Here is a 14,527-nt window from a genome sequence, read left to right as displayed (position 1 = left end):
ATTAAAGTTATCTTGACTTAGAAGTATTCCCTCCAAACATATTTAAATCACAGCTATTTTTAGATATTAATAAAATATACCAAATAAACATGCATATAAACAAAAGCATTAGCTAGCAATCAGCTGTCACAGTGCAAAAAGGAAGCATTCTTCATAACAAATTTCAAATTTAAATTGTGCTCGTGACTTTGGCTATATGCAACTTACCTGACATAAAAATCAATTTTACAAAGCCTGTATCAAGAAGTTGCAAAAGAAAAGCAAGCCATACACTTGGAAAAATGAGATAACATCATCAAGGGGAAGACAGAAGAAAAAAGACACAGAAGAGAGGATTTTTTTTTTTTTGCTAACCACAACAGTAGTTGTGCAAGTCCGTGGAACATTTCAGAGGAAGGAAGAACAGTAAGGAAGGTATTTGGTATATTAACATTTCATTTTATAAGGCATACTGGATGAAGACAAAGAAAAGAGTAAGTATAAAAATGAAGAAACTACAGTTAAGTAAGGACCAAGAGGAAGCAAAGGCAAACATAGTTAATAATGACAGTGTATCTGTATATTTACTCTGATACTTAACTATTAGGTATGAATACCATTTTGAGATCTCTCCAAATCCTACCACATTTGGGCAGATTTTTACATGTTTTTAACAACACAAAAAATACCAATGAATTTTGGTATTTCAAAGATAAGAAACACCCTACTAGTCCATCTAGATCATTAATTTGTGTCTTTAAAACTATTATTGGGAGATGCTATTTACGGAGACAGTACGATCCTGGTACAAGTCCATTCTACTCATACTTACAGCATTCATGATCATTTTATTCCTCTAGGCATGTTTGTGAATACACCCCAAACTATTCCCTTTAGTATCTGTTTATTTCTATCTAATACCTTTTTGAACCTGCTAATACTGTTTTGACAGCCTCCTGTGTAAACGTATTTCCAAAGTTCAGTACACACAGTGTTAAAAAAAAAAAAAAAAAACAAATCTAAAATCTTTTAAACAAATTCCCTACAGATTTCAACATGCACCTCTAGTTCTGTTACTACTGATTTTGGTGAATAATAATTTTCTATTCACCTTGCTTATCACCTTTATGATTTTGTGAACTATGAACACACCCCTTTCACCTTTAGATGCTGAGACACAAAATGGATGAAGACATCAGCATACCACAGTGCTAGAAAGCAGTGAGCAATACCGTTTTTGTCCTTGATATCCTTTCTGATGGTGGCCAACACCTTGTTGGTTTGTGTAGCTGCCACTGCACACATAGCTGATGTTTTTGAGAACTGTCAATAACTACCTTAACATTTCTGTCTGCAGCTGAATCTACTAGTGAGCTCAATGTCATATAAGCCACTGTCCCTCAGGTGTCCTACCTAACATACATCTGCGCTGAAAATTATCTGGCACTTTTCTACTCAGTTAGTTTTACGACGTCCTTCTGGAAGTCCTCACCTTTAGGGTGACATTTGACTACTACCTGAAATGACTTGTGATATTTACAGACCTTGGATATTTCACTGTGTATGCCCTCCAAGAGGCTTGGAAGGACACTGAGTAAAGCTGGTACCAGCACAAATTCCTGGAGAAGTCCACTACTCTAGCCTGAAATATGATAGTTAGGAATCACTCTTTTGCACCCTATCCTTTAACCAGTTTTCAACACATAGAAAGTATTTGCTCCAATCCTATGTCATCGTGGCTTCTTTAACATCTCTTGAAGAGAAACCCTGTCAAGGACTTCTTAAAAAAAATAAAAATCTAAATATATGCTGTCCACTTTATTCATACACTTATTAACAAAGTCACAGAACTTCAAAAGGGGTAAAGAGGCAGAACTTCCCTGTATAGATGCAGTGCTGGCTCTTTCCTACAGGTGGGTATATCCTTATGCTCAATAGTAGTATTCTTTATTATAGGCACATACCAGAACCTGAAGTCAAATGTATCTGTCTACAGTTCACCAACTGCCCTCAAGAGCCTTTTCTGTTGGCAGGAGTTACAACAGCAATCTGCTAGTCCTCTACTACAGGATCCAACTGTACGACAGTTTGCAACTTTGCCCGGAGTTTCATATCAGAGTTCTTCAAATGCCTGGGTGAATGCCATCTACTTCTTATGAGTTAATAAACTTAGATATTTGGTCTAATACCTCCTGTGTATATTTCAAACAAACTGAAAACTGAGGTGATCATCCTCATAATATTTTATAACTAAAACTCTGTGCAGGCAAGAGCACCTCTCCATTAGGCTCTGACGGTTTGTCTGTTCAGTTGTCCTCCCCAGTTAATGTACAGTAATTCAGAAGTTGTTGGTATTCATAAATGTATATACTACTTCATAATATTGCATGAAAGTCTTTATCAATACAGTTTAGTACAGTTTAAGACCCATTTAGTTCCACTTAAGCTCCATTTATCCAGGTAACGCAACTTAGTAATATATAAAGCTGCTTCTACATAAATAGCTATTTTTGTCTGGCCAATAAAATACCAAAACATTCAATTTATACATCTTCTACTTATTTATTAGCTATACAACAGTGTGGTGATAATTTGAGAGGATTCTTAAGTGTGTGACAACCTGCTTACTGATATGACTTTCAGTTAAGTTATGTAGCAATTACGCCTCTTCATCTCGTTCAAATGTGTTTCCCACATTCTCCATTATTGACTGTTTGGGAAGCCAACTTTCAAAGGTTGTTTCTGGTATAAAATAGAAAGCACTTCTATTCCAATGAAGCTCTTTGTCTCAGAAGTAGCAAAGAACAACCGCAGATACTTACTCAGCTGGATGAGCAAAATTCTACCATCTAAAAAAGCACCATAACCCAAATCCTGACTGAAGAAGACAGACAGCATACTGCATTTTTTCCAAGACGGTCACAACCATTTGTGTTTAGGTTGTTTTTTCCCATTTAAACAGATGTAAAATGCAGTGTATTTAAAAATCTTTTTGCATCCAGCGGCAGGGGGGTTGGAACTAGATGATCTTTAAGGTCCCTTCTAACACCAACCATTCTATGATAAATCTTTAAAGAGCTCTCTTTTGAAAGTGCTTTTAAAGAGCACTGCAGTCCTTACCTATTCAATTATTAAGCTAACTTCAGAGCAGCTCTAAACTCTCCTCTGTTAAAAGCTGGTGCATTAAAATACTGAAATATCCTTCAGTGTTCATAGAAGAAAGGAGTCTAGGAAATTGGCTATAAGCTCTTTTTCATAATTGAAAACCTGATTTTGAACTGGCCAAGAAAACGACCAAAACCCCATCTAAACTTACTCTTAAGGAACAACTGTGCTAACACACCAAAACATATGAAAGGTAACATATATTCCCCATGGTAGCATATCAAAGGGTTTGAGCTATCTAAAAAGATAAAATTTAGTACTGTGAAATAAGATTTAGTTGTATTTTCATACTGGTACCTGGACTCGGTGGATTTTTTTTCCTCTGTATAGCATTTTACAAAACAAGGGAAAAAATATTAGCCAGTAACTGGAATATTTTAACCCTTTCATCACCTGCAGGTGATATCCTCCAAGTAGACTATCCCTCAGGCCTGGGACACGAGTTAAGATGTCAGTAAGCATCCAGCACCATTTTAGTTTGTGAAGATCCTCTCTTTAAGAAAGAGAGGAGTCCGAAGAAGAACAACATGAGGGCAAGAAATCAATCTACAGATAGTCTGGATTTCAGTTTTTCATCTACATGCGTTTTCTCATTGTGGGCGATTAAGGAACTGTCAGAAAGAAAAAACAGGTATTCACATACTGACAGATGTGAGAGATGTGGAACGGTCTTAGCTTTATCACTGTCAGAAACATGAAGTCGTCCAGATGATCTGTTGTAGAGAATTAATGTTGATGCCTCTTATTTATGGCACATCAACAGTGTCAATTTGCTAACTGTAGCTGTAGAAGCTAAAGTGAAAATTCACTTGCCAAAAGCATACAGGCAAGAACGTCAATATGGAAGTTACTTACGCCTTCCCACTAAGGAAAAGCAACAGGATAGATGACAAGTAAAGTAATTGAGACAAGGAACCAACATATGTAACACAAAACACAATCTTGGCAGTCTCACAAACTGTCTATTAGCTACAAGTACTTCCTTTGGGATGAGTGAATATCAAATATACTGTAGAAGATATGGGAGGAATCTCTGGTCATGGCAGAAATAACAATATTATTCTCTGATTACTCTCCTTACAGTCCTCCCTTGCTGGGGTAATCCAAAGCAAGATCCCAGAAGCATTACAGACAACTTGGACAGGGCAGGACAAGGACAATATTCTGACTGTGAACACTGATGTCCAGAGTTATCTTTGTTCATCCTTTTTCTCCTTTGTGTGAAGGATCTCTCTGTTGACATGAAAGAAGGTGCACAGGACCACCACTAAATCAAACCGCCACAGGGGGATATTAGGGAGTCATTTTTCAGAACATGCCTTGGTAAACAAGGTATGGGTCCAACTATCTTGTTACCAGTTTGATTTGGATGTTCCTGGCCTTTCCTGTTTCAGGTTTTTTCTACTCTAATACCCTTGATTTGCTCAATTTGCCATATTTTGAACAATGCACTTCATACAATACTGCCTAGATGAAGGCATATAATCTCCTGACAAGAAGGCCGGTCAAAGGGATTTGTCTGTTACAGGTAACACAAGGTTACATTATCTGCCAGTTATCTAGCTAAATATAACCCAAAGAGTAAATCAAAAGGTGAAATTGCAAGTGGGATCTACACAATAGGGAATATGGCAGAATACCACTAGGCAGTGAAGAGACTCAAGTTCTGCATTCACATTCATGTGTCAAGCCTGAAGAGAGAGCAATGTTTGGAAACATCCTCTAGAGTAGTCTCAAGTGATCGCATAGGATCATCTTACATGTATACTTGCTCCTGTGGACTATAATGTGAAAGACAGAAGCGTGAATTTCAAGCATAAGGATCATGATGTCAGCAACAACAGAAGAGATTCAGCATGCCCCATCCAAAACCAATTATCAATGAAGAACAGTAATTAATGTACACTGGAAATCGCACTGCTTGCTTCATGGAAGAGATTCAGCAGTTAGCCATTACAGAAAGTGATTCACAAATGTGAAAGAGGTCAGTAACTTCTTTCACCATATTATTATTCACTAAAAAGTTGCCACAAGTTATTACTTACACACATTGTGCGAGACAAGCAACTTGAAACCATTAAGAATTGATAATACAACCAGTAAAATAATTTGAACATTTTATACATTCTCATATCAAATGAGCCAGCTACGTAAGAGGCAACCCTCACTACCAACATTAGAAGTTTTAAAAATCTTTTTATACTTACTTAACACTGTAACACTGAAAGTGACTATCCGGATATTGAGGCTGATACGGTTCTTGACCCAACACTGTTCCAAACCACCAAGCATCATCAATAATTGATCGGAACCTATCAGCTAGAGCAAAAAAAGTCCACTCAGATATTCTACTAAGAAAAATTATTTAACTATGCTTCTTCTACATGCAATTAAAAAGTCTTTTGATCAATGTATTTCAGTTTAAAGTTGTAAACCCACTGATACTCAATAAAAGATGATACAACTTATTATGCCAAAAAACTACGAGTGCTGAAATCTAAAGAAGTTTGCTACTTAGCTATAAAATAAGAAAAGGGAGCACTAGAGCCTCAATATACGTTTTGAAGACTTATCTTAGATCTATGGTAATCCCTCCAAAATGCTTAGTAGAGCAGTTAGTAGACTCAAATTTCTAATGGGCAAAGGGACCTTATGTACCAGAGAGCCCTCTGAAGTTACAAGCAAATAGCATCTAGCATATTCAGCAATTAGCCAAGGAAAAATTTCTGATTTCCAAATCGTTTAGTCAAATACTTAGAAAACACACTTACAAGCTTGCCAGTTCCTTTGCCGTGCTTCATCATAGAACTGACGTAATATAAGGAAGTCAATAACATCTGGCATATCATGGTATCTAGATAAAAAAAAATAATCCTTTTCATGTATGCACCTTAGGGCTTTAGGAAGAAGCTTAAGAAGAAATGTACTTCTACTTCTCAGAAAAATAAAGATGAACATACCTGATGGAAAATGATTTGTCTGTATGTTTTCCGGTGGCATGATCTATGAAGGCAAGCTTCAGGCAACACAATGTGGGAGGACCAACTTCATATCTAATTCCAACAATTTTCACCAATTCCTGATCCTACAGGTAAGAACAAACAGTTTCAGCAAGTATTACGTTCTGGACTATGCACAGAGCTATTAATTTAACATTAGTTAACCTATCATATGAATTGTGCCCACACCCAAAAACCCAAAAATATTGAAACTGCATTTGAGATTTCAATGGAAGATAGTCTGTCAGACTTGGCAATTTTAATACAGCTATTTACATTCGGGCTTCCCACAGGTAACTCTGAAGATACTCTGGTAATTGAAGACACTTTCCCCTATTATTTCCATAGGGAAACATTATAGGAAACAGCATAACCTCACAAATCAATGTTTTGCCAACTCTTCATTCACAGACTATTAGTAATGAACTCACAGTATCTTCAATGCAGACCTACCCTAAGGACTACTTTTCTCCATGGCTCCTTATGTGGATTCAGTTCATAAATGTTATTTCTTCTAACTGCTTCAATGTAAGCTTCGTGTCCTTGTCGGAAATATATTACCTAAAAAAAATAACAAACCCAAACAAAAGAAAACCAAACAGTAAATGTTACCCTATATTTAGTACCTAGAAAAATGTTATTTAACACGAGCATTTAAAGATTTTAATCAATATTCCTACCTCATCGCCCATCTGAGGAACAAAAGGGGATCTTCGAAGAGCTGTGTCTGTTATCCAAACAGGAGGATGCCAATCATATGACAATTCCAAGTTTACTGGTTGTGTTGGAGCATTAGCCTTCATATTTAATAGAGAGCAAAATTAGACATAATGGACATACTGCTGACATGACATCAAAACAAGTCATTCCATTTTAATTTGGCAGACAAAAACTTAACTTGTAAAAGACTAACGTACATTTCCAAAATGTATTAGCTAAGTTCCTCCAAGAAATTGTAACTATTTCTAGTACTAAGCATTCCTTTCCTATATGAAGATTTGAATGAGCAAGATTACTAATATGCAGGTCTTAAGAAAAGTAAAGTTTTATAATTTAGATGTCAGTCTCAGTGCCCACTTAAAAATCTATAAAGCTGCAAGAAACTATTTGAAGATGAAGAATTATGAGATATTGCACAGTAAATATCCATATTAAAACAGTTCCAAAAATATCATTTTGAGAATACCTGGAAGAAAGTGAAAGGGAGACATACCAAAATTACCCCAAGCATTAAAAAATAAAAAAAATGTTTGCCTCTATGTTAGAAAAGAGCAAATATTGTAATTTAAAAAAGGATAATTCTTGTAACTTATACAAAATTAAAAATTCAACCCAAGTATAAATGGCCACCATAAATACAGTGACTATATCCCCCAAGTTTTTAAAACGATACGTTACTTAAAACTAGACCATTTAACAGGGTTTTAGTCTAACATTCTGTACAGCTATTTAATAATCACATTTCTCCTTTTGATACCAGCAACCCTGAGAATGCTTTTTATTTGAAAAGTGAAAGTGACTTCACTTGGAAGGCAGATTCTTCCGTACAAATCAGCAGATACCTTGCATTTGGAATGGTCTCAAATTAATTAAGGATACACTGGATACACTGTACGTAGTCATACCAATATCTTGCCCAATGGCAATAACAATTACTTTCAACAGTTTCCAGTGAAGAGGTCTAAAAACCTAAGAGAAATTTATTAAAGAGCGAGGAGAAGAAATTAACTGTATACCTCCTCTTGCTTTTTTGGTTTGGGCTTTTTTCTTCTTTTTCTTCTTCTTCTCTTTGGAGGAGATGATTTCTCTGCTGATACTTCATCTTCTGAAGTACTGCAATATCTGATAGCTTTCCGTCGAGAAGTCCGTACGGGAGGTTGTAGGTTAATCCCTGCATCAGCGATCCAGTCAGAATATCTACTTGAAGAATCACTGTCCATAGTGGATGAGGTCAGGGAAAATACAAACATAGAACGAAGCTGTCAATATTTCAGAATGCTAAATTCTCTTAGATAAATATCAGCAGATGTAGATTGCTGTTGAAAGCACTTATCAAAAGAACTAAAATTGCTTTGACCTGTTGTAACAATTACTTCACTTGATGTTCAACATAATTTTTTGGCAACACAATAATTCAAAGCATGTGTTTTAAAAGTTAGTATTCACCAAGTTTGGTGAATTCTACAATCAGTAATTTTATTCAAGAGAGTTGTGCAATGAAATTCGGGACTAGTTAAGAGCCTTCCCTAAAGAAGACACTAGCCAAATACTACTTAAATTCTTTGAAGACAGTTATACAAATCTCACAGGTAGACATTTGCTTTTTTCCTCTCTCAGTATTTTTTAGTTCTACTACCACAGAGTTCTAGAAAGAATATCTAAAAAAGCCATAGTAAAGTGATTAAAATCTGTAACTTCAATTCTAAATACAATTGTAACCTTATAAAAATTAATATTTTTTTCAACCAAGCATTTTTCCAAGATCAACTGACTGTTGCTGCATTATTAAAAAAACCAATACAACACAACAAAAAAACCCAAAACCAAACAAAACCCCCTACCCCTTGAAGATGCAACAGAACAAAGCATACTACAAAAAACATTCCAGGCTATCTTCCTTCTGCTTGCCTACTAGCAAAAGATGCAGAAGGATTTGAAACTACTTTAAAAGACAGAAATGTTTTGGTGAAATGGAATGCTAAATAACAATGCAACGTGTCAGTACAGTATCCTAACAAAGCATTATTACATACAAAGCACAACAGAACTTCTATACTTTTAACTTGCCAAAATTCAAGCAAAACTCCTTACGCTAAAAGCTGGTATTTGTTTGTTCACTTTTACCTAGAACTATTACTGTTGCTTTTCTTGTCACTTCTCCATTCTTCCTCTTCATCAGATGAGCCAGAACCCTCACTTTCTTCGGCTTCCTGAATTTAAAAATACGGAGAGTCAATCCAAAACTTTCTCACAGCACATTTCAAACAAAAACTACATTCTCCATTCATGTCTGCATATTATCAAGTTCGGAAGAAATCTGGTAGAAAAAGTTGTTAAAATGGAAATTAAAGTAGTTCTTTTTTGTAGCTGATTTCAACTTACCCTATTAACCTCAGGAGTGCACTATTAATCACTAACTTCTGTATATTCACTCACATTTTATTAGCTACATGTGGATCCACCTGCGGTAGCCACTCTTGACAAAGCAACGCTTCCATCCCCCCTACCACAGGACAGTTCTATTTTTTTCTACTCTAAAGATAAGTTCACATTGTTTACCAGAACAAAGTGGCAAGCGATTTTAAGTCCTTCAAATTCCAGACTCATGATGCTCTAATTAGGTCATGTAAAGTACACAATAAAATCTAACTCACTAAAACGTAAAGGAAGAATTTGAAGACTGGAAAAGTAACAAATCAAGGAAAACTACCACATCTCCCATCTGCACACAACATGGCTATCTTCTGTTACAGGAGTAGCACTTCTATGATTTTTTTTTTTTGTCAGTTATGCAACTTAGAATCAGGGAATTTTTCTGATTTTAGTATCAACTGATGGACCAAGTAAGTACTAATTGGGTGTATTCATGCATATATTTAAACGCAAAACTAAATAGTCAAGATACATCAAAATATATTACAACTTAAGTAATTTCCTGACTGTTGCTTAACAATTTATTTGCCTTAATTTCATGTCTTAAATGTGTTTTACATAACTGAAATGACTAAGTATAATGCATTGCTTGTGCCTCAATCTATATGTTGTCAAGCAAAAAAAAAAAAGTAACAAAGTAAGATTTCACTTGCAACTTCAAGTTCAATACTATTAGGATTAGTCCAACTGATTATTTCTTTGTTATTTTCAGAGTGACAAGTCCTCCCCCTAAGAACTGTGCATACAGTGTACAGGATGGACAATACTCACTAAGTCAGTTCTCTTCTTTTATCCTACCATTTGTAGGATTGAAACAAACAAACAGAAGATTACATCAAAGCTTGGCTTCTTATAGTATTATTAATTTTAGTTTTATTAGATCTAACATCACTTCTTCAAAAATGTTTATGTAGTATTTACAGGACAGTGCACATAACCCTCCTATTTGCACTTCACGTGCTTTGAATTTGTCAGGTGCCAGAAGTCTCCTGTCAACTCCCCTTCCACCCTACTCCCAAAACAAGGAAAACCTGAACTTTTCATTACATTTACATGATTTATTGTTTTTAAACACATAGGAATTTTTTGTTAAGATGCTAGGAGAAGTGTGTCCATTTTTTTCAAAGTATATAATTCCTCATCTTACTTACAAAATTATCACCTGAACATCCCCCATTTTGTTCACCATTTTTCCTTAACAAAGTAACTAGTCCAACAAGTCCAACCTCCTCTACTCCTTCCACTTCTTCCCCCTTTCCCAGTTTGAGACTACTACTTTGTGTGCAAGGCAAGACAACTGTAGTCCAAGCAGTCCTACCACTGATTTACAGCATCTGATAATACAACAGTCAAAAGCTCCTGCTACCCCCAGCAAAGTCCTGTTTCACCCCAAGCCAGGACTTGGCCAGGAGAAACAGACTGTGTGGAAGAATCACATTACCAGGCCGTAACAACGCTTTGTCAAGAACCTTTGACATTTCCAGTTTTAGGTGTTTGCACAAATTTGGAATGTTTTCTCAGAGAAACAGCAAAACACATCTAAAATCCAAACTTCACATTAAGCCATCGCATGATCGTACATCATTTTCTTGCCTTGGACTGCGCATTTGGTTTAGAAGTATCTCAGCAAAAATAGTTCAGCCATTTATAAAATGACAGGAAAGACTGCCATTATTAAATTAACTAGGTTTGAGAAGTGCTAACAATACTGACACTTACAGAAATACCTTCCCTAGTAAAAGAGGGGTTTTTTTTGCTTGCTTGCTTTAGGAGAGAAGAGGCACATTTACTTGAAACTTCACTTATTGAGGAACTCAAGTTCATAATACAGAACATGGAAGAGAAGTTACCTGCTCTATCAAGCCAAAGCAGTTATCTCTTTCCTCATCAGAAGTCTCCAGTTGTTCAATGTTATGCCGTGTTCGGTAATTGCGATATTTCCGTCTGTGCAGTCTACGCTTAGATTGTATTAATGAAGACTCAGAGTCACTCTAATTTATATGGGAAATGAAAAAAAGAAGTTACATAAAAATACGTGGCAAACTTTTATGGGGGTGGAAGGGTGGCTAAAAGCAGTCCTGACAGTAAAAACTGGAACAGACTCATCACATCACAGCCTGATGACATCAAAACTCCTTTTCACAAGAAATGATTTTCCTGTAAGCCAACAGTTTTAAATTTGCTGATCCAAATATAAGATTTAATAGTTGTTCTAAGAAATTGCTCTACTGTAAATGACTGGTCCATTCACATCGCCTGATAAATATATTTACAGAATGAAGACATTAACTGCCTCCTGAGAGGACCAGAAATCCTCAGCTCCATACAGTTAAGGGGATCATGCAGTAGAATTCTTGCATCAAATTGTTTTCTACTGCAAGACACAGTGAATCAGGCCTCTATCTTATAAAAACAGTATAGATAATGAAAAAAAATCATTCAAAATGAGGCAAGTCTGAAAAAGTTGCCCCATACACAAAACATTGCTGTCTAAAGTAAAATGACAAAGAAAGAGCCATATAGCCTATAATTCTTCAAATATAGGACCTTGAACATTCTCATTTGCACCTCAGTGCTTTAGCACGGACCTCTAACTTTGAAACTTCAACTGCAGTAAAACCAGTATGGCCTGTAATCAAGCCTGCCTTTAAAAATTACTACCAAATACCTTCGATGGAAGGAGGCAAGACTGAAAGAAAAAAGAATTCTCGGTATTCGTAGAAATAAATCAAACCTTGCCCTGCAATAAGTGGAAGCTGAATCAGCAGAAACCTTTGAAGACCATCCCTTCAGAAATGTCTGCTTCCATTTTTTTCAACTATGACTTATCCCTGGTTACGGCATGCCCCTTTTCTTGAAGCTGCTGCATACCTTTTCCAATGACTCGAATGACTTTTTCTTCTCTGTTGCATAAAGATGTCTCTCTTCCTCCCCTTTCGCAATTCGATATTCTTCCTGCTTCCTACAAGAAAGTAACGGAAAATCTAATTCTACATCTGTTTTGACAATGCTGAAAAGTTGTATGATCCATTCTCTTTGGAGGATCTATCTAAAAAACCCTAACACCTAATTCCTTTACATTATTAATTTCAGACGTTATTATTACTCAAACATCTGTAACATATGTCCTCTCATTTCCAGGTAGAGTAAAGAAGATTGATATTAAGAAGGTCTTCCTTCCAAATATCAGAATATAAATAAACTTCCTCAGTCCCATTTTTAATCCACATTTTTCTCTTTACAATCATTCTACCTCCCAACAACTTTTTTGGGAAAGCTTTCTAAAAATTTCAGAGATGTGGCAGCACATATGGCTGTACCATACTAAAAAGAAATACTTAGCTATCAATATTAATTCTTCTTTTCACAGATGCATACTGATAGTGCTTTTGAAGGCAACTGTTTTAGTATTTCAAGTGCCCAGTTCTGATTCTGGTCATAGCATATCACCCCCCAAAAGTCTCACAAAAGCACAATCTCTCTGAACTCTTTAATGTAAATAAATTTAACCTATATCCCTTTATTTTGGAAACCAAAAGAATCTAGGTAGTCCAGCTGTCCTTTAAGTTGACTTTAAATACTGAAATATGGGAGAATCGTTCTCTATGAAACTAGAGCAGCCTCCACTTATTTTTGTTCAATGGACTTTAAAATTGAAAGTTTTTAAGCACAGATGACCAGACTGAACTATTTTGATTTGTACCATGTATCAATTTTAGCTTAGGTCCAATACCATTAGATTTAGAAAAAACAACACGTTGTGTTTTCTCTAGTTGTATCTGCAGCCCCGTAAGCTGTCTACGGACCTGAGTAAGCTTGGTGGTATTTCTGGTACAACAACCCTTCGTCTCCAAGCCTGCAGGTCTCGCTCAGTAGCCATCTGACTCCGTGGAGCATTCTGATGCATCTGACGCACACCTTCAACTTGCCCACTACGTCGCAGACCAATATTGGGAGGAGACTGGATGTCGAAACTTGGTCTTCTAAAAGCTAAAATATACAAACAAAAACATTTTTTCCAGACTACACAGAATTGTAATCTTGTTTCTTCTTACTACAAGATAAAAAATTAATACTTTATACATTTTTATCTCTACGTTTCTAAGTATATGACTTGATGACTAGTTATCACCTTCAGGAAATTACGTCTTGTAGAAAATATAGTGAGATTACACATATACTTTTAAAATGGTTATTTCTATTACAATTTTAATACAGTCAAAGGAAGTATAATGTGACAGAGGTGGTGTTCTGAAACATTTCAGGCAGCTCTAAGGCTAGTGAGGTTCTACAAAGCACTTTTTGTGGAACTCAGCTTATGTAATTGAAACTACAAGGACACAATTCAGAAGAGTGTCTGGTTTAAATCTGTAAAGAAGGGAGAGGGGAACCCAGTTTGAATAATGGTAAAATACTAATTTTGCAAACTTTAGAGGAGAATAAATGTGGCTCCTGTAAGTGTTGAGTACTCTACAAATATTACTAAATATGCAGCACTCTACAAGAAATATAATTAATGCTCTTTAAAAGGAAAAGCAAAAGGCTTTGTTTTGTAACTTAATTACAGAAGTGGCAGTGTTAATGAATAAAAAGATCTTAACCAGATATCACTATGTTAAGGGAATCTCAGCCCCCCCAAACAACATTGAAGTTTGAAATATTTCATACAGTGTAATAAAAATGGAGACAAAACAATTACCTAAGAATTTATCAGAAAGTACTAACCTCTTCTAGGTGTTCCTTCCCCATTTTGGGGGCCACTTGAAGCAGATTCTTGATCGGCTCCTGTTCTTTGATCTTGTTGTAGTTGCAATTGTCTAATCATGTCATCAAGAATGCTGGGCTCCAAGCCTTGTTCATCCTGATCAACTGTCTGTTGGCCTATAACTTGTTCAACCACTTCTCCATCACCTTGCAAGTGTAATACAAACAAAACAAATGGATTCAGTTAACTGACTACAGCAAATTAATCTCATTATTCACATCAGTGAGACATGTGCTACAACTAAACACAATGAAAACCATTCTTAAAATTATTCCAATTGCTCATTCCAAATGAGACATTTACAGAGTCTACAATTCAAACACAGTTTGTGCATGTCAGTGCCTGCAGGAAAGATAAGAATTAAGATGTCCATTTGAACAACCGATTTTTTTTTTTTCTTGTTTAAAATCATATTCACTGTGGGACCTTACATAAACAAACACACGATAGTTAGCATGTCATAAAA

The 14,527-nt window shown here is 35.8% G+C and overlaps 1 protein-coding gene across 3 annotated transcripts in view; it reads right to left on the bottom strand.

The window, feature by feature from the left end:
• Positions 1-14,527, bottom strand: part of BRWD1 (bromodomain and WD repeat domain containing 1) — a 58,789-nt gene that overhangs the window by 23,472 nt on the left and 20,790 nt on the right. For all 3 annotated transcript variants that reach the window (XM_054189143.1, XM_054189145.1, XM_054189144.1), the window contains 11 exons: positions 14,022-14,207; positions 13,103-13,286; positions 12,168-12,258; positions 11,147-11,287; positions 8,988-9,073; positions 7,880-8,075; positions 6,824-6,940; positions 6,597-6,704; positions 6,105-6,229; positions 5,916-5,998; positions 5,352-5,463 (listed from right to left, as the gene is read on the bottom strand). In XM_054189143.1, coding sequence (XP_054045118.1) covers positions 5,352-5,463; positions 5,916-5,998; positions 6,105-6,229; positions 6,597-6,704; positions 6,824-6,940; positions 7,880-8,075; positions 8,988-9,073; positions 11,147-11,287; positions 12,168-12,258; positions 13,103-13,286; positions 14,022-14,207 — 1,429 coding nt within the window. The remainder of the gene's footprint in view (positions 1-5,351; positions 5,464-5,915; positions 5,999-6,104; positions 6,230-6,596; positions 6,705-6,823; positions 6,941-7,879; positions 8,076-8,987; positions 9,074-11,146; positions 11,288-12,167; positions 12,259-13,102; positions 13,287-14,021; positions 14,208-14,527) is intronic.

The sequence above is a fragment of the Rissa tridactyla genome, chromosome 1 (genome assembly GCF_028500815.1).
Source record: "Rissa tridactyla isolate bRisTri1 chromosome 1, bRisTri1.patW.cur.20221130, whole genome shotgun sequence".
Lineage (NCBI taxonomy): Eukaryota > Metazoa > Chordata > Aves > Charadriiformes > Laridae > Rissa > Rissa tridactyla.
The sequence above is the reverse complement of the archived record's forward strand: the minus strand, read 5'-3'. Positions and strand labels throughout refer to the sequence as shown.